Source organism: Sander lucioperca, chromosome 17, assembly GCF_008315115.2.
Source record: "Sander lucioperca isolate FBNREF2018 chromosome 17, SLUC_FBN_1.2, whole genome shotgun sequence".
Lineage (NCBI taxonomy): Eukaryota > Metazoa > Chordata > Actinopteri > Perciformes > Percidae > Sander > Sander lucioperca.
In genome coordinates this window covers 27,940,901-27,962,113 of record NC_050189.1, presented here as the reverse complement: position 1 = coordinate 27,962,113, position 21,213 = coordinate 27,940,901, and the positions used below count along the sequence as shown (strand labels likewise).

At 42.2% G+C, this 21,213-nt stretch overlaps 1 protein-coding gene across 1 annotated transcript in view; it reads left to right on the top strand.

The window, feature by feature from the left end:
* Positions 1-20,534, top strand: part of LOC116039041 — a 31,924-nt gene extending 11,390 nt beyond the window's left edge. The window contains exons 3-8 of the mRNA XM_035993694.1: positions 9,196-9,302; positions 14,327-14,680; positions 14,888-15,043; positions 16,258-16,584; positions 18,382-18,714; positions 20,347-20,534. Coding sequence (XP_035849587.1) covers positions 9,254-9,302; positions 14,327-14,680; positions 14,888-15,043; positions 16,258-16,584; positions 18,382-18,714; positions 20,347-20,534 — 1,407 coding nt within the window. The 5' untranslated portion in view covers positions 9,196-9,253. The remainder of the gene's footprint in view (positions 1-9,195; positions 9,303-14,326; positions 14,681-14,887; positions 15,044-16,257; positions 16,585-18,381; positions 18,715-20,346) is intronic.
* Positions 20,535-21,213: the final 679 nt, after the last annotated feature.

The window sequence follows — 21,213 nt, the reverse complement described above, 5'->3', positions numbered from 1 at the left end:
TGTGTAATGGCAGTCGTAACATTAATGAGCAGGTGCTGAGGAGGAGAAGAATAAAGAGAAAGAGACTAATTTGCTATTTTGGCCTTTTGTGGGGTTATGGCTGCAAATCCACTCCAGAGGTCTGTGTGACCGGACCACCGATTTACGTCAGGACGCTACGGGCCCCCACCAGAGTTTCCTCTGGCTTTGCCCTCGCACGCGCTCACGCTCCACCTCCCCGACGGTGCAGGCGAGACGGGCCGGTGGTGCGCCCGACCCTGATGGACCGGGATCCCACCTCGCTGGCCCTCACTTTCATTGCACCACGGGGCGATCCTCTGACTTGCGAGCGCATTTAACTCCTTGGTCCGTGTTTACAGACGGGTCAGGTGGGTTGCCGACATTGCCTTTTTAAGTGAGCACGGACGTCGGTGTCATGCAACAGTTTATTCAGAACACGGTTCTCTCTACCGACCCGAGATGTAAACGCATCTGAAATAAATAGATAGAAACAAGAAAAACAAACCTGGCAAAGGCAAGAAGCTTTGGTACATACTGTATATCTGTGAAAAGTAAAGCTCTATAATCAGTATGTAATCCACATATGTATTACTGTCAGAGCACGTTGACTGCTGCTGTAGAAGAGCGTAAAGATCCTCATAGGGAGGAGGTCGGGGGGGATGTTTGAAAAAGAAAAAGAAGAAGTTAAGGCACAAGAAAGGAAACAGGTGTTGGTGTCAGGTGTTTGTGTCGCGGGAGTGTTTTAACCCAAACCACCATCTTTTTTTTGTGTTAACCACAGACACAAAGAAGAGAATCATAGCCATAATATCTGCTTCTATAGATCATATTTAGTGTTGAGTTCAGTTAACCATCTGACAGAAACAGTCAGATATTTTAAATGTAGTTGTTTGCTGTGAAACTTCAACAGTCTGTTCAGACATACTGTATGATAAAGAGCTGCAGTTTCTCTCTACCAACATTAAAGAGGAACTGGCACCACATCCTGACTCAGACTGAGAGTGCACATTTAAAATGTGCTTTGAGCCTTTAGATACCATGCGCTCCGCCCACTAAGTATCCTCCATTTTGTTCTCTGATTACAGGAACAGGTCCAGATAGGCAATATGGCGCCGTACAGACTTCATTTCTCTCCTCAGCAGAGCTCTAACTGAAGCAAAGACCTACTGTACCACCCTCTACTACACTGTACTACCATCTACTACACTGTACCACCCTCTACTACACTGTACCACCCTCTACTACACTGTACCACCATCTACTACACTGTACCACCCTCTACTACACTGTACCACCCTCTACTACACTGTACTACCCTCTACTACACTGTACCACCCTCTACTACACTGTACCACCCTCTACTACACTGTACCACCATCTACTACCCTCTACTACACTGTACCACCCTCTACTACACTGTACTACCCTCTACTACACTGTACCACACTCTACTACACTGTACCACCCTCTACTACACTGTACCACCCTCTACTATACTGTACTACCATCTACTACACTGTACCACCCTCTACTACACTGTACCACCATCTACTACACTGTACCACCCTCTACTACACTGTACCACCCTCTACTACACTGTACCACCATCTACTACACTGTACCACCATCTACTACACTCTACCACCCTCTACTACACTGTACCACCCTCAACTATACTGTACCACCCTCTACTACACTGTACCACCCTCTACTACACTGTACTACCATCTACTACACTGTACCACCCTCTACTACACTGTACTACCATCTACTACACTGTACTACCCTCTACTACACTGCATACTGTACAGACACTCTTCTTTTCCTTCATATAATAAATGATATTAAATCACCTTTTCTTTTATTATTAACTCTTGAGTGTTATCAGAGAAACAAACTGTAATGGGAGCTCTCTGTTTATAACAAAGACCTTAAAGAGGAAAATGATAATGAGATGCTGCAGGTTCAAGAGCAATAACAGTAAAAACTCCTTTGTTCAATGTGCAATAACTCGGTCAGGTGGGTTGCCAACATTGCCTTTTTAAGTGAGCACGGACGTCGGTGTCATGCAACAGTTTATTCAGAACACGGTTCTCTCTACCGACCCGAGATGTAAACGCATCTGAAATAAATAGATAGAAACAAGAAAAACAAACCTGGCAAAGGCAAGAAGCTTTGGTACATACTGTATATCTGTGAAAAGTAAAGCTCTGTAATCAGTATGTAATCCACATATGTATTACTGTCAGAGCACGTTGACTGCTGCTGTAGAAGAGCGTAAAGATCCTCATAGGGAGGAGGTCGGGGGGGATGTTTGGCTCCTAAAACAGGAAGAAGATGAAGTTAAGGAGAACACACAAGAAAGGAAACAGGTCTTTGTGTCAGGTGTTTGTGTCGCGGGAGTGTTTTAACCCAAACCACCATCTTTTTTTTGCGTTAACCACAGACACAAAGAAGAGAATCATAGCCATAATATCTGCTTCTATAGATCATATTTAGTGTTGAGTTCAGTTAACCATCTGACAGAAACAGTCAGATATTTTAAATGTAGTTGTTTGCTGTGAAACTTCAACAGTCTGTTCAGACATACTGTATGATAAAGAGCTGCAGTTTCTCTCTACCAACATTAAAGAGGAACTGGCACCACATCCTGCCACTGACTGAGAGGGGGGGGGGGGTGCACATTTAAAATGTGCTTTGAGCCTTTAGATACCACGCGCTCCGCCCACTAAGTATCCTCCATTTGTTCTCTGATTACAGGAACAGGTCCAGACAGGCCCCCTCCTCAGCAGAGCTCTAATTGAAGCTAAGGCCTACTGTACCACCCTCTACTACACTGTACTACCCTCTACTACACTGTACTACCCTCTACTACACTGTACCACCCTCTACTACACTGTACTACCCTCTACTACACTGTACTACCCTCTACTACACTGTACTACCCTCTACTACACTGTACCACCCTCTACTACACTGTACCACCCTCTACTACACTGTACCACCCTCTACTACACTGTACTACCCTCTACTACACTGTACTACCCTCTACTACACTGTACCACCCTCTACTACACTGTACCACCCTCTACTACACTGTACCACCCTCTACTACACTGTACCACCCTCTACTACACTGTACCACCATCTACTACACTGTACCACCCTCTACTACACTATACCACCCTCTACTACACTGTACCACCCTCTACTACACTGTACCACCATCTACTACACTGTACCACCCTCTACTACACTGTACCACCATGTACTACACTGTACCACCATCTACTACACTGTACCACCCTCTACTACACTGTACCACCCTCTACTACACTGTACCACTCTCTACTACACTGTACCACCATGTACTACACTGTACCACCATCTACTACACTGTACCACCATCTACTACACTGTACCACTCTCTACTACACTGTACCACTCTCTACTACACCTCTACTACACTGTACCAACCTGTACTACACTGTACCACCATCTACTACACTGTACTACCATCTACTACACTGCATACTGTACAGACACTCTTCTTTTCCTTCATATAATAAATGATATTAAATCACCTTTTCTTGTATTATTAACTCTTGAGTGTTATCATGCTTAATTTAATCTAATGTAGATTTTCTTTTAGAGATTTCTCTGGTAGTATTATGTAAAATTGTGTTGTGTATATTGTATGTAGGAAACATTTTTGCACTTTATGTCTTTGTTTTGTTGTCTTTTTGTTATTTGTACGGTGTTTGCTGTCTGTGGTTTTTATCTTGTTCTCCTGACTGTAGATCAGTTTTCCCATCTGGGATAATAAAGTGACTGAACTGAACTGAACTGAACTGAGGTGAGAAACACAAAGACACAGAGGACTGAACCCCGTCCAGCGGTTACCTGGAGCAGGCGTGGGTCACCAGGTTCAGCAGGATCAGATTAACTTACTGCATCTAACCCTATAATAACACATGTTGGATCATAACTCACCAAACATCCCCAGATTGGTTTTTAAAGGTCAGTTTGGAGAGCTGATCAACAGTTATACGTGTCGTGTTTCATGCTTCTTACGGTCAGCGTGGTGCGGACGGCGAGCATGCTCCAACGGTCTGGGAGTTGATACTGATTGTGGTCAAAGGGAGAGCAGCTCCAAGAACAGACTTCTTCTCTTCTGTAGCCAATCACTGCAACAGGACACGTTGTTACAAAATCTTGCAAACTCTCCGCTCAGTTGGGTAATATTGCCGTCCGCATCTCCCCGACCGCTCTGACTGCAAGAATCATCAAACTAGTGTGAGAGTGTTTGTGAAATCCTGGACATGTTGGACAAAGGTGTCTTCAGCTGACACCAGAGACCTCCATCAGATTCAGATCTTAGTCTCTCAGGATCACATCCTTCCCCCAGTCTCTGCTCCTCCTCTACACATTTAACATATTCATATATTCATACAACACACACACACTATATCAGGTTGATAGCTGGAGCGGCTTTATTTGTACGCATAACAATTAATATATAAAAGTAACAACTTGGTATCCAAATGTAGAGTATTTATATAAAAAAACAGTTTAAGGCGCATTAATGTATCTGAATGTTAAAACTGAGTTATTAACTTCCATCATGTCTCTGATCATTATTATTTCATCCATTCATTCATATTAAATCATTATCAACTGATTTCAAAGATCATCACTTTGGTATAATTCACATTTCATAACATTTCCTTTAGAAACATCATGCAATTCTACTTCATAGATAATAAATCCAGTTTAAGGTCTTACTTAGAGACAGACTGGTCCTCTATGTCTCCCTGAGATATTCTGGGCCCAGTTTTTCTCTCAAATTATAGTCCCAGTTTACTGGACAGAACACACACTGTGTACTAAGAATGCCAAATACAATGCACATGGAAGAGGAACAAACATGATCCTTATTGTTAAAGAATTTAAAAAAAAAGTAATCAACTAAAATAATTCAAGGTGCATTGGTCAACTATAGAAATGTACAGCATTGTATGTATTGACCTTAATAACAGACTTCATTTAAAACACATCTGAAATGTTATCAGCCTTTTCTAATTATCTCAACAACTGTCATAATATATTCATCAAACTTCTAACAACAATATGAACAGCAGTCTTCATACAGCAATATAACAGGAACAATGACTGTCACATGAATAATTATTAAAAAAAAAAGAATGGTCACAACTTTAAATAATAACAGTACTTAAATGAACAGCAATATGCACCTGTTGTATTTTAATCCAGGCTGATAACAATAAGGTAAAACCACTGCTGGGTGATCAGAAAAGGCTCCAGGATTAAATAAATCCTGGTTAGCCTGGTCGGGAGCAGACTAGCTGTTAGCCTGGTCGGGAGTAGCCTGGCTGTTAGCCTGGCTGTTAGCCTGGTCTGGAGCAGGCTAGCTGTTTGCCTGGCTGTTAGCCTGGTCGGGAGCAGGCTAGCTGTTAGCCTGGCTGTTAGCCTGGCTGTTAGCCTGGTCTGGAGCAGGCTAGCTGTTAGCCTGGCTGTTAGCCTGGCTGTTAGCCTGGTCGGGAGCAGCAGGCTAGCTGTTAGCCTGGCTGTTAGCCTGGTCGGGAGCAGCAGGCTAGCTGTTAGCCTGGTCGGGAGCAGGCTAGCTGCACAGAATAAATCTCCATGGTGATTTATGTGCCTCCGCTTTCGTGAAACCGAGTCAAGGCTAAATTCATCCAGGATAACGGGGAAATCCCGGCTTAATCCCTTTGTTACAAGTAGGACAGAACGGACCCAAACGCAAAGCTCAGCAAAAGTTATTTTATTTAGGGTATAAAGGGGAAGCGAATGGGGAAGTGGGAAGGAGGATGCCAGGGACAGGATCACGGGTGCGAGGACCGGAACAGGAAGCTCCGAGAGCACGGGGAGACCGGGGCTGGGAGAGCCGCAGGAGAGGCACTGAAGCGCGGAGTGGTGAGAGCTGAGGCAGGCTGGAGCAGGGAACCGTGAGGGAGGGACTGGATGGAGGAGCCAGCTGACTGGAGGCAGAGTGACGGTGAAGGTGGTGACTGAAACGAGAAAACAGAAGACGGATTACAAAAAGTACAGGCAGGAAAACACACAGGATAATCTTCAGGAGCTTGAGTCATGTGTCACCGAGGAGACCGGAGCAACGATCAAGCGGAGATGGTGAGTCAATCCGGGGTTTAAATACTGAGCTTGATTGTAGTTGATGACCGGCAGGTGTGTACGGCGGGAGGAGTGGTGGTGAGGAGGTGATCAGGTGTGCGCAATCTGCTGGCTGTCACAGACAGGAGGGGGGGTGGGGGGGGGGGGCACAGAGAGAGACAAACATGACAGAGGGAAAAAACAAAAAACAAAAACTCACAGCCAGCCGGACTCCAACCATCACACCCTCATCTTGGTTTTGTGAAACAGGCCCCTGATCCCATCAGAAGGGTGGATTCAGTTGGGATTTTTTTTAAATGAATGATCACAAAATCAATGTTTACTGATATACATTTTTTAATATTTGAAGCATATATGAAGCATGTCACATCTAATGAGATATGGTAAACAAAAAAAAACATTATAACAAAATAAAGAATGTAAAATGTTTCTGTTTCTTAAAATTAAAACAAACAATGACTATTTGTGACCTACCTGTTGTTCTTTGCTAAGAAAGCAGGCTACACTGTTGGTTCCATTAAGGCTCTGGTCAACAGGATTTGGTCATCCTGAAATTTGAAGGATATTAGAAGATCTTTCCCGGTGATGACGTTTTATGTAAACTTTTTATTGATTTTGATTTGGAGGGATTTTAACTGCTATTTGTCTGATTTAAAGGCTTATTCTTTACAGAACACATGTTGTGTGACTGATAGTTATGTTTAGAAGTCAGAGAGACTAAATCTGTTCAGATTACAGATCAGCCATCGTCAACTGGCGGCCCGCGGGCCACATCCGGCCGCCAAAGCGTTCAGTCTGGCCCGCAGAATAATCACGAATTCAGAAAATGTGAAGAGGAAAAAATGCGTTCTGTTATTTAGCATTTCAAGCATTTACAGCAGGTAACATTAAACAGGTAGAGCACAAACCCAGCCCCTCTATTAATATGTATGTATGTATGTATGTTTATCTTAGTTTGCTGAGAATCTTGAAATTTGAACAAATTCTTATAAATGTAACTGCTGACTGAACGAGCCATCCTCTCCACTGGAGCAGTAACCTATAGATGTATTATAAGACCAAAACAGATACATGTGACTACTTAATATCCACGTGAATGACGTGACCATTATGTTAGCGTTCTTCATTCTTGATGATGATGCTGGTTGTATTATTTTGCAACATCGTTTCATTTCAAATGGGGCATACATGATGAATGTATAGCCTGCTTATCAGTCCATTCATCATTCACCATTACCTGACAACAGACCTTTCTTTCTGCAAGCATTTTCCACCAATCAGGACGCTGCATACTACAACCATGTCATCACAGACTTTCCGCGTTCATGGACATCGGAAAAACGTTTTTCCGAGTGAAAACGTCATCATTCACGTCCCTTCCTGTCAGAATCAGAGGTGGGAAACTGGGGCCAGATTTTGCTAACCGAGTTTCCCAGTTGGTGACGCGTTGTTGACAGCTGACGTTTGATGGAGGCGACTTTGGTTCACTGAACATATTTCAATGACAATAAACTTATTTATTGTGGACAAACGCCTCTGCTGAGAAACATACACAGACATAACATGTTTCAGATTATTCATAAATAGGCCTATGTATAAAAAACAACAACACATTATCCGTGTCCTTTCCTGTTCGTTGTCCTGCAGATAACACAAACACCTGACGATGTGCTGTTTGGATGCTCGCATAAGAAAACAGCAGCAAATTATTGTAGCCTCCATGTTTTCACCATGTTTTCACCACCTGATGCTCGCGGCTACGCCCAACATTTGGTGGCAGTCATGCAACAAGTTGTTATGCCAAACGCCAATATAACAGAAGAAGAAGAACACGCATCCCGACCATCCTAACCATGTGAACACTGGTAGTCGGAAAAACAACGTAATCACGGGGACGGTTCCTGTTATTCCGAGGTGGCATGAACGCGCCATTTAACCATCACTCCTCAGTGAACTGCCTCCTAGTCTGAGATCATTTTCTAATTAAAGAGCCAGTTATCATTAGGGAGTTTCCATGTTTTTTTTAGGAGTTTGCTCACACTAATACATGTAAAAAAAAAAAAAAATGTATATATATATATATATATATAGCATTAATTCAGCAAGAAAGTGAACATTTCTAACAAGAATAGGCGTATTAGGTATAAATTAATTTTATTTTCTTTATTTGTAAGTCCGCCCCGGAGTGTCTGCTTAGAAACATTCTGGCTCTTAGAAAAATGTAGTTGATGACCCCTGGTCTACAGTCTGTTGTTAATTAAATCAGCAACAGATCACATGTAGAGCATTTTAACAGCTACTCTGTCATGATTAAAACAACTAGAGACTGTGTAGGAGCTGATATATGGTCTGAGAACATTTTATTAAATCAGAATCGGACCACGGTGTTTCTGTGACTTCTTGTTCAGTCTGAAGGCTGCAGGTATCGGCTGGAAACTGTCCGACTAGACCGCAGATTTTAGTCACCGCCCCCGGCTGCTGCTGCCGCTGCTCTCGTCCACTTTAAAAAAGGCCGTTTTGTAACCGCAGCCCGCGTGGCGCATCCAAATGTGACGTCATGAGATCGCCGTGACTATTTATACCCGCGTGGAGGTCGCCACACTAGCTGCAGTCTTCTCCTGAACAGAGGTGGCGCTAATGAGCAAAGGCTACAGACGTTACTCTTTCTACGGACTAGAAGAAGAAGAAAAAGGTAAACAACGGCAGAACTGGCAGCAGCATTGCCGTCAATGCTTCGATCTGATTGGATGAGCTACTTGGTGGATCAAGCCTTTCATTCACCATAAAAGATCTCATCTTAACCCAGTAAGTTAACAAGAGAGACTAGCAGTCACTCTGAGAGTCCTGGCCTCCCGTTGGCTGCGGACCCGTTTGGCCTCCCGTTTCCGCTTTGTCGCGGACGCGCCGGCAGGATATGACATAATTTTGACGTCACGATGATGCGCGCCAGCTTGGATGCGTTCAGTATATAACAGGCGGCGCAGTTCGTCTCCAACGAGTCTACTTTCTTTTCCTGTTTAGTAGATGTTTCCTCTTTTCTCTGTGAAGGAGATAACGGTGGATCTACCCTCTCTCAGCTCTCATGGCTCCAGTTCTGTTCCTGTTGGTATTTCTCTCTGGAGCAGCTTCTGGTAAATATCAGATTTTATTGATAAGTTTTATGTAACGTTAGACATTAAATGTTTTATCGGTATGGCGTAAATATCTTCTAACACATTTCTCAAGAGTAATTATTGACTGGGACCCAAATAACAGCTAATATTGTACTTGTATATGTTCTGTGTAGTTGCTCTGTTTAATTCTCTCTAAACATCAGAGGAAGAGATTCTTCTCTCTCATAGACCGTGGTAAAGTTGGTTTTATATTGGACATTGGATATTCGACACATTCGAAAAATCTATTATGCGGCTTGCCATTTTGACCGATTCATGTCAAAATACTTCTGATGAACTCAGCTAACCCCCCTACACATAACACAAAGCTTCTTTTCTCAAAAACCCATCCCAACCCAACCCAAACCTTTAATTTTATAGAATTTTTATTAGACAAAAATTGCGCAAATTACGCACCAACAAATTTGTGTCAGTAACTATGAAAACACCAACTTTGACATATCTCAACCAAAATAAATGCTACCAACACGAAACTTTAAAAAGTTTCAAAAAATCCATCCGTTAATTTTTTAAATATTTCTTTAATGTAAATAAATGCTATAAATCTATTATGCGTCCTGACCTTTTGATCTATTCATGTCAAACCACTGTTGGTGAACTCAGCTAACTCCCCTACACATAACACAAAGCTTCTTTTCTCAAAAAAACATCCTCTGATTTTTTTTTATTATTTTTATTTTATTTTATCTTTGTAGACCCAATTTGACTCATGCAGAAGATGGTTCCAAGAACTCTGCACTCCAGCAACCTTAATGGTACATGTTCCAGAAGAACTGTTTCAATGTACACTGTGTGAAAAACAATAAATAACTATAACTGCGAGCAGTTATGACAGGGTCGTGAGTAGCCCCCTGACGACCCGGGGAGCGTGCGAAAGTGGTGATCCACAGCGTAACGGTGAGGAGGCAAACGTCAGTAAATATTGACATGTGTGAGCATCAAGGTCTGCGGTACGTTGCCGTTGCAAATATCCCATTAACATTGATTGAGTAGAAGGGCCGAAACTGGTCTACGTTGGCTACAGCGTCCCTCAATGGCCGATCTTCTTAAAATGTGTGGGGGCCCCCAGAGGGTCATGGCAAACTAGGATCTAAAGTTTCGTGTTGGTAGCATTTATTTTGGTTGAGATATGTCAAAGTTGGCGTTTTCATAGTTACCTACACAAATTTGTTTGTGCGTAATTTGCGCAATTTTTGTCTAATAAAAATTCTATAAAATTAAAGGATGTTTTTTTGAGAAAATAAGCTTTGTGTTATGTGTAGGGGGGTTAGCTGAGTTCATCAGAAGTATTTTGACATGAATCGGTCAAAATGGCAAGCCGCATAATAGATTTTTCGAATGTGTCGAATATCCAATGTCCAATATAAAACCAACTTTACCACGGTCTATGAGAGAGATGCGGAACTGAGCCTCAGCTAACTAGCCATCCGTTAGCTAACGTTAGCTAACTAGCCATCCGTTAGCTACGTTAGCTAACTAGCCGTCCGGGCGGACACTAAGTTAGTAAAAGTAAACATCTTAATGTTTCATTCACACTCTTGTCGTAGTGATGAAAACCCATTACTATCATCAGATGGGTGGTGACTTTGTTCAGTTCATGTTCTGTCAACAGTGTGACGTTACTAACGTTAGCATTAAAGCACGGTGAGTGGGGTTAGCAGGCTAGCTAGCTACCAAACAAGCTAGGTAACGTAACGTTATTATCACTAACATAGAGGACTCATGGAGAAATACATCGGTTACATGTTTATACCTGACTACTTTATTTACTGATCATCATCTGTATTAGAGAATAGGGCTGGACGATTTTGGCTAAAATCATAATCACGATTAATCAAACAAGTTACCTCGATTACAATTACTGAAGGATTATTTTACATTTTTTTAATATGTTCACGGTTATTTTTTCTAATGAAAGAGTGCATAATCCTATCTTTATGATCCTGAAATAAGGAAACAACACACAGATAGCAATTAATGCTTATTTATTAAATATTTCAAACAACTGAACTGAAATCTACAACAGTAGATTTTACAATGAAATAAAAATGTCTTATAAAAAAGTAATTTAAGTTTTAATGTAAAAAAAAAAAGTTTCCTAAAAATGTAGAAAATAATTAATAAATGTCCATCATAAGATTAACGGGAACCTGTGGTTAACTGTCTTTTCGGAGTTAAACTCCACAAGTGTGTCCTGTGGCTCACCGGCCTTCACACACACACACACACACACACACACACACACACACACACACACACACACACACACACACACATCCACAGCGCTGCAGGCGAGGCTGGGTCTGTTCAGAGGATAATAAAGCCCCGTCTGTGTTGAGCAAAACATTACGTGAATTACTACGAGAATGGACGTGCATTTAATAAAGGAAAAGTGCACAAGTATTAGCATCATCTGTTGTTGTTGTATGTGGCGTTAAGGTCTAGTGACGATGCTATAAAGACCGTTGCCGTGGTTACATCCCTCCCTTACCCCTCCTACCAGTCCCTATGGCCACTCGGCCAGTGGGAATGCAAACGGGAAAAAAGATTTTGGGGGAGTGTAGTTCTTAGAACTGCTTAGAAGTGTACTTTTCCTCTAAAAAGTACAAGTACTATCAGATCGGAAAGCACCTATGGGCGCAGACTGGACGGGGCGGAGTCGGCGGCCGTAATATGTTTTAAGGAGAAAGTACATTAACACACAGTGGGCGGCCGCGGAAATATTAATAGGATTAAAAGACCGAAATAACCGACTTGGTAAAATTACGTCGGTTATAGGCTCTTAATTTCGGTTATGATTATTTTTCGATTAATCATCCAGCCCTATTAGAGAATCACTTTATCTGATGTTTAAAGTGATTAAATAGCATTGCGGCCTACTTCCTGACTGAGCCGTTAACAAGCTAACGTCAGCTAGCTAACTAGCCGTCTGGGCGGAAAGGCTCTTATTATTATTATTATTATTATTATTATTATTATTATTATTATTATTATTAGGCTCGTTGGAGATGAGCTGCTCCTCGTCTGTAAAGTAGACGAGAGCAGCAGCAGCAGCAGCAGCAGCAGCAGCAGCAGCAGCTGGGGGCGGTGACTAAAATCTGCAGTCAAGTTGGACAGTTTCCAGCTGATACCAGCAGCCTTCAGACTGAACAGGAAATGACAAACACTCACATTCTCATTCTGTTGTATTAGGTCCGATTTAATAAAATGTTCTCAGACCATATATCAGCTCCTACACAGTCTCCAGTCGTTTTAATCATGACAGAGTAGCTGTTAAAATGCTCTACATGTGATCTGTTGCTGATTTTAATTAACAGACTGTAGATGATCTGTAATCTGATCAGATTTAGTCTCTCTGACTTCTAAACATAACTATCAGTCACACAACATGTGTTCTGTACAGAATCAGCCTTTAAATCAGACAAATAGCAGTTAAAATCCCAAAATCAATAAAAAGTTGATATAAAACCTCATCATGTTGAGTTGATTCTGAACCAATCAGCTGTTAGATCAGCTGAGAGGCCGGTGTTTCCCAGCATGCACTGGGTCCGCCTGGGTCTTACAGTCGGTGGAGAGCAACTGTGGCGCCTGGCTCTAAAAACTGCGGCCGCCTTGATCTCGTGAGGTTATTGTTGCCCACGTGTGCATGACGTCAGAACAAGTCGGGATCAAGTCGGACACAAATCTACCCAGCATGCATTGGGCGGCGATCGCCGGCGATCGATTCTGTGCAGATCTAGCTCATCTCCAACAAGCCTATATACTGGACACAGCCCAGCTAGCGCTTACAAATGTGACGTCATGAGATCGCCGTGACTATTTATACCCGCGTGGAGGTCGCCACACTAGCTGCAGTCTTCTCCTGAACAGAGGTGGCGCTAATGAGGAAAGGCTACCGACGTTGTTCTTTCCAGTCCTCCAGAAAAACGTGGTTATGTGATCTCATAATTCAACGCATAATCAGCCAAAGTCTGCATATTTATGCGGGGGGGCCGCATTTTTCTCTCTCACTCTGAGAGTCCTGGCATCACGTTGTCGGCGAACTCGTTCAGGCCTCCCGTTTCCGCTTTGCCGCGCGCCGCTGAAAAAAAAAGAGCCGTGGGCAACAGCTGGGCGCGCGCCATAAAGCGCCACCTTGGACGCGGCGAGTATAATTCATGTTTAAGGCTACATTCAGACTGCAGACAAAAGTGGCACAAATCCGGGTCAAGTGACCAGGTCAGACTCAAATCAGATCTAGACCACTTCCATATGTGGTCCTGGATCAGACCCAGGTTTTTTTTTTCAATGCGGCCTCAGTGTGAACAACCAAGGAGGATTTGATGCAACTTTTGCCTCATTAACCCTCGCTGCGCCCTCTCTCTCCGCGAGGAGTGCCCTAACCACGTCGCCAGGGCGGGGATCGGCTCACGTAAAAAGCATCACCACCGGCCCGTCTCCCCCCCGCACCGTCGGAGAGGTGGAGCGTGCGAAGCCAGAGGAAACTGGTGGAGGCCCGTAGCGTCCTGACATGAATTTGCAGCCATAACCCACAAAAGGCCAAAATAGCCAATTTGTCTCTTGTCATTTGTCATTCTTCTCCTCCTCAGCACCTGCTCATTAATGTCACGGCTGCCATTACACAAACATGTTGAAATAAAAGGTAAAATGCTTCCTTCCTCCATAACCTCCCTAACTTTAGTGTGACAGCGTGCTGCGTCTGATGTCATTGGTATTGTTATTTTCATCATGCGGGTCAGTTCAGAACCACAAACAGTTCACACTGGAATCTGATACAGGCCACGTTTTAAAAGGTCATGTGAACAGAGAAACATAATAAAAATCAGATCTGAGTAAAAATATCAGAATTATGCATTAAGACTGGTGGTGTGAACGTAGCTTTAGTTAGGAAATGTAACCGCTTAATGTGCAGGGACACACCTGTAGAGAACTGTTGAAACATGACTTTTGATTATTAATAGTAATTAATTGTTGTTTTTCAGACCCGATTGTGGTAACAGTGAATCCTGGAGATGATGTCACTCTGTCATGTCAGGCTGCTGATTCCTCCATCAGTGTTGTAAAGTGGAGCAGACCTGACCTGGAGCCAGATACCGTCCTCTTCTACAGTGATGGACGCTTGGATCCAGACAACCAGAATCCATCCTTTAAGGACAGGGTGGAGCTGGTGGACAGAGATCTGAAGGACGGGAACGTGTCTTTAATTCTGAAGAATGTGAACAGACACGACACTGGGACATACACGTGTGGAGTTAAAACTGGTGATACTGACCCAATCAGAACTATCACAACTATCAGAACTATCAGAACCGTCCATCTGCAGGTTCCAGAGCGAGGTGAGTAATTCTCTCTCAGAGAGTATTTCTGAGTACCAGGTTGTAGCTGCAGCTCCTCTAGAGTCTCCATGATGAGTTGGTCCCAGAGAGTCAGACAGAGAGAGAATCACTTCAGATCATCTCAACATTTAGAGAATAAAGGTGATTAGATTTGTGGTAGCATGCTAGCTAGATGATTTACTGACTCATATGTTTTATTATCTTCAGGTTCTGAGGATAGAAACTCCTCTCCTGGAGGCCGAGACGGTGGACTGGCTGCAGGTGTTCTGGTTGTTCTGGTTCTTGTAGCTGCTGCAGTGGGTGGTGTCCTGATGTATAGAAGACGTCAGAAGAAGAGACCAGGACCACCTGCTGCATCACCCGGTCAGTTAATGTGACAACTCCCAGACCTCTTAACACCTGACTACTTTCTCCTGTGTTGTAAATATTCTACACTTTTTCTTTCTGTAGATGTGTGTGCCTATCTGCTGTTTGTTTTTTCCCAACCAGTCTCTTCCCTCTAGGAGAAACAATGCAGAACTGTTGAAATAACAGGACTTTTTATTATTAATAATTAGGGCTGTCAGCATTAACGAGTTAATCGCGATGCGTTCATTTTTTTTTATCGCATGCCACCATTTATTAATTAATTTTACACTTCACTGGGCTTGGCGTGGTCCTAACAGGCTACTATTCTGACCCTTTGCAGCACCGTTACTTCTCATCAAGCTGCCACTTCCTCCTAACACTTCCTGCTGCTGCTGCTGCAGCATGATGGAGAAACACAGCAGCAATAACTCTGAATGGAGCTTTTTATTTTCAGAAACTCCCAGACGGCTCGTAGACAAGTCAAAGCCATATGTACGTTGTGTAAAGCTGAATTAAAATATGACTGAAGCAGGTCAAGCTGGAGCTACCAGCTACGAGCTAAACATATTAACGTGACTCAGGTTGATGCTAGCGGGATCAGGCAAAGCACTATTTTGGAGAGTCCAAAAAAATGACTACAGCTCTTATGAAATGGGTGGCAACTAACTGCAGACCTGTCAGCATCGTAGAGGACTCAGGTCTTAAAGACGTACTACGGTTGGCATGTTCTGACCTGTCTCGTTACCGTCGAGGGGGACAGCCCCCCCCCCCACACACAGCCTGTATGACACGGAGAAAGCAGCCACACTGGAACAGCTGCACGGTGCTGCAAACACTGTCTCATTAACTGGTGATCACTGGACCTCAGTGAGGAATCAACATTATTTAGGAGTTACTAAACACTAGATTGTATTGTATTGTGTATAAATTCACACATTGTTCTTTTGTTTACAGTAAAAAAATACTAAACAAATATAAATCTTAAAATCAAGTTCATAAAGTAACTTTCTTTGCATTCATTTGATTCCCAATAAGATCCACTGGTAAGAATTACTTTCCATTGTTAATATGGACTTAAAAACTGTTCTGAAATGCAAAATAATAGAATTTTAATCATGTGATAAAACATGCGATTAATCTCAATTAACTATAGAAATTAAGCGATTAATCCCGATTAAAAAAAAATAATTGTTTGACAGCCCTAATAGTAATTGTTTGTTGTTTTTCAGACCTGACTGTAACAGTGTATCCTGGAGATGATGTCATTCTACCATGTCAGGCTGCTGGTTCCTCCATCAGAACTCTAAAGTGGACCAGAGAGGACCTGGATCCAGATACCGTCCTCTTATACAGAGATGGAGACTTGAAACTAGACCACCAGCATCCAGACTTTAAGGACAGGGTGGAGCTGGTGGACAGAGATCTGAAGGACGGAGACGTGTCTTTAATTCTGAAGAATGTGAGCAGACACGACACTGGGACATACGAGTGTCGAGTCAAAACTGATGATTCTGACCTAATCAGAACCATCAGAATCATCTGTCTGCAGGTTACAGGTGAGTAATTCTCTCTCAGAGAGTATTTCTGAGTACCAGGTTGTAGCTGCAGCTCCTCTAGAGTCTCCATGATGAGTTGGTCCCAGAGAGTCAGACAGAGAGAGAATCACTTCTCTCTGTCTTGGGGTTGTAACATTAACGTTACTCAACATTAATCGCATTTTGCGACCAAAATTTGAGAGTGTGACTGAATTTTACATCCAGTCGTACATGTGCGACCAGTAAATCTTCCCCCTTTTTACACGTTAAATGTGGAGATTTTGGTACCTGAGATCTCATAAACTCAAACTTATCTGTCCTCTCTGCATATGAACACACACACACACACACACACACACACACACACACACACACACACACACACACACACACACACGCGGACAGAGCAAACTACTCTGCAGTTTTGTTGAAGTCAGTTAGTCACAGAAATGGTGATAAAGTGGTTTCAGTTTTCTAAACTTCAGTCAGACAGCGTTTGCTGTGATCTGATATTAATGGAGAGCTGAAAGAGGTCGCGGTGCTGCTGACGTTACACTTCCTCAGCAGGAACAACAGAGGTTAATCTGCCCTGGGGCCTGACTGACAGGCTGAGGCTGTAAGGAAAGGCAACTTTATCTCTACAGCAGCTTTCAGCAACAAGGCAACTTTATCTCTACAGCACCTTTCAGCAACAAGGCAACTTTATCTCTACAGCAGCTTTCGGCAACAAGGCAACTTTATTTCTACAGCAGCTTTCGGCAACAAGACAACTTTATTTCTACAGCAGCTTTCAGCAACAAGGCAACTTTATCTCTACAGCAGCTTTCAGCAACAAGACAACTTTATCTCTACAGCAGCTTTCAGCAACAAGACAACTTTATCTCTACAGCAGCTTTCAGCAACAAGACAATTCAAAGTGATTTACATGAAACATTAAAGAACAATTAAAAACAGTCATGAAAATAAAACAGAATAATATACAAATACAAGAATAAAGAATAAAAGTTGCAGTGAGTAAGAAATGAATAGTTGTCCAACTCCAGGTTGTAGGGACGGGTTTGGGAGGAGAGAGGGAGGAGTTATTTTAGTTTAGTAGCCTAAACAATGCATTTTTAATTTGAAGTTGAATTCATTGTAATTGTAGACTGGAGACTAGAGCTGCTATATCTTTTAAATATTTGTACTGTCATGACAGCGATGGTGCTGTCAGTTTACCTTTTATCTTCTAAAGTGCTCAATGAAATCTCAAAGGGTTTATTAGTAATACAGTGGAAATTAGTAGAAATGTGAATATTAGGTTAGCATGTTGATTTACGGTGTGTGTTGCTGGTTGGTTGTAACATTAACGTTACCCAACACCGCTGAGAGACTGACTTGAGGCCGGCCAGCGAGTATCTCCGGGGGCTGGCCGCGGCCCCGGAGATACTCGGCCGAGGATACATCGTAACCTGTAGTTACATGTTGGGAGGTGACGTCAGGCTGCAGCGTAGTCTCGGTATCTCCACGTACCTCCGTACGGAGTCACGGAGTAGATTTAACTCAGAAACATAAAATGGTCTTTAGGGGTGAGAGACAGTGACTATGAAAGAGATGAGATCTGATATTAAACAACATTTCCTGAAGGATTAGACCTGAACTATTGATGAGTCATGTCAACACGTATCTCAGTGAGGAGCTTCTTCATGAGTTGACCTCGTGGTAATAAAGTCCTGTGATATCTCTGATAATTAACATCCCTTCTGCAGTGTTACACCTGATGGAGGTCTTTAGAAGTACCATGACTTTTATTCATTACTATTGTTTATTATTGTTTTTCAGACCTACCTGTGGTAACAGTGGATCCTGGAGATGATGTCATTCTGCCATGTCAGGCTGCTGGTTCCTCCATCAGAGCTGTAAAGTGGACCAAACGTGACCTGAAGCCAACAGATAACGTCCTCTTATACAGAGATGGACACTTGAAAACAGATGAACAGCATCCATCCTTTAAGGACAGGGTGGAGCTGGTGGACAGAGATCTGGAGGACGGAGACGTGTCTTTAAAGCTGATGAATGTGAACAGACACGATGCTGGAATATACGAGTGTCGAGTTGCATCAGGTGACTCATTCAGATTCATCAGAATCCTCCGTCTGCAGGTTACACATCCAGGTGAGGTAGTCTCTCTCAGAGAGTTTTTCTGAGTATCAGGTTGTAGCTGCAGTTTCTAACATCAGAGAGGATGAAGACTGCTCCACTATCACACATTTACTGACTCATATGTTTGTTTGTTTTTAAACTTCAGTTCCAGTGATGATAACTCCTCTCCTGGAGGTCTCCTCCATGGACTGACAGCAGCTGTTCTGGTTCTTGTAGCTGCTGCAGTGGTTGGTGTCCTGATATATAAAAGATGTCAGAAGAAGAGATCAGGACAACCTGCTGATGATGATGATGATGATGATGATGATGAAGCATTTTTCCGCCATGAATCTTGACTTTACCGTGGTGTGTGTGGGGGGGGGGGGGGGGTCTGTGTATCTGAGTCTGAGATCCTCTAGAGTCTCCATGATGAGATGGTCCAGAGGAGGGTCAGACTGAGAGATTAGATTCATATTAACTTTATCTTTAGAGAACTACAACATTTAGTCGAGTAAAAGTTGCTTCAAAGAAAAACAAATTTTACTTAACTCAAAGTACTTTTACTTTAAATACATTTTCCTCAAAGTAAAACAAAATAACTCCATATTCAAACATGTTCAGATAAAAGTCAAATGTAGGTCAGTTATAATGTTGTTTAAGATCAGAGTGATGTTTGACTGAAGAACACAGAGATGTTCAGACAATATCAACTCAGCAGTAGTACACAGAAATACTTTGCTCTATTAAACACATTAAATGTGATAATATTATGTAACAATAATCTACTCAACTCTGAGCTGTATCTCTGCAAGCTTTTAACAGGAAATGATGTTTGTTTAGTTGTAAATATCAGCAGACGGAGCCCCCCCCAAATATCTTCTAATCAGGTGTAGAGAGATCTTCATCATGTCTTCTGTTTGGTGTTTTGGTAATAATACATTTATATGGAGGGAATTTAAATGATTGTTTTCTGCTCGGACATATAAAGGCTCGTGTTGCTAAGTGTTATATTTCCAGCTGATGATTTAATATCAACTAACATTGAACAGTTTAAACTGAGGAGTTGATGACATTGTGAATATTGTTGTTATTGTAATTATAAAATCATCTGATGATCAGAATATCTCAGGGGGACATAGAGGACCAGTCTGTCTCTAAATAAGACCTTCAACTGGATTATTATCTATGAAATAGATTAACATGATGTTTCTAAAGGAAATGTTATGAAATGTGAACTATACCAAAGTGATGATCTTTGAAATCAGTTGATAATTATTTAATATGAATGAATGGATGAAATAATAATGATCAGAGACATGATGGAAGTTAATAACTCAGTTTTAACATTCAGATACATTAATGTGCTTTAAACTGTTTTACTCTTTTATCTTATTTTAATAAATACTTTATTTTGCTACATTTGGATTCTCAAGTTGTTATTTTTATATTTTCATTGTTGTGTGTTTTTTATTCTTTGAACATAAATAAAGCCGCTCCAAATACCAACCTGATATAGTGTGTGTGTGTTGTATGAATATCTGAATATGTTAAATGTGTAGAGGAGGAGCAGAGACTGGGGGAAGGATGTGATCCTGAGAGACTAAGATCTGAATCTGATGGAGGTCTCTGGTGTCAGCTGAAGACACCTTTGTCCAACATGTCCAGGATTTCACAACCACTCTCACACTAGTTTGATGATTGTCTCAGTCAGAGCGGTCGGGGAGATGAGGACGGAGATATATCCCAACTGCAGCCTGGGCGGAGAGTCTCCAAGGTTCTGTAACAACGTGTCCTGTTGCAGTGATTGGCTACAGAAGAGAAGAAGTCTGTTCTTGGAGCTGCTCTCCCTTTGACCACAATCAGTATCAACTCCCAGACCGTTGGAGCATGCTCGCCGTCCGCACCACGCTGACCGTAAGAAGCATGAAACACGACACGTATAACTGTTGCTCAGCTCTCCAAACTGACCTTTAAAAACCAATCTGGGGATGTTTGGTGAGTTATGATCCAACATGTGTTATTATAGGGTTAGATGCAGTAAGTGAATCTGATCCTGCTGAACCTGGTGACCCACGCCTGCTCCAGGTAACCGCTGGACGGGGTTCAGTCCTCTGTGTCTTTGTGTTTCTCACCTGCAGTTCAGTTCAGTTCAGTTCAGTTCAGTCACTTTATTATCCCAGATGGGAAAACTGATCTACAGTCAGGACCGTAAGCAGTCTTGTATAAAGTACTTGAAAGCAATACTTGAGTAAAAGTACAATTTTCTTACCAGAAAATGACTTTTGGTAGAAGTTAAAGTCTCCTTTTAGAATATTACTTGAGTAAAAGTCTTAAAGTATCTGATATTTACTGTACTTAAGTATCAAAAGTAATTTTCTGATAATAAATATACTTAAGTATTAGATGTAAAAGTAAAAAAAAACTTGAACTGAACTTTATGGCCAAAGGTGTGTAACGTTATCTTCATCACCACTGTCGTCGGGGTGGTCATCATCTGTTACCATGGCGGCAGAGCCTGCACCAGGTGCTTCC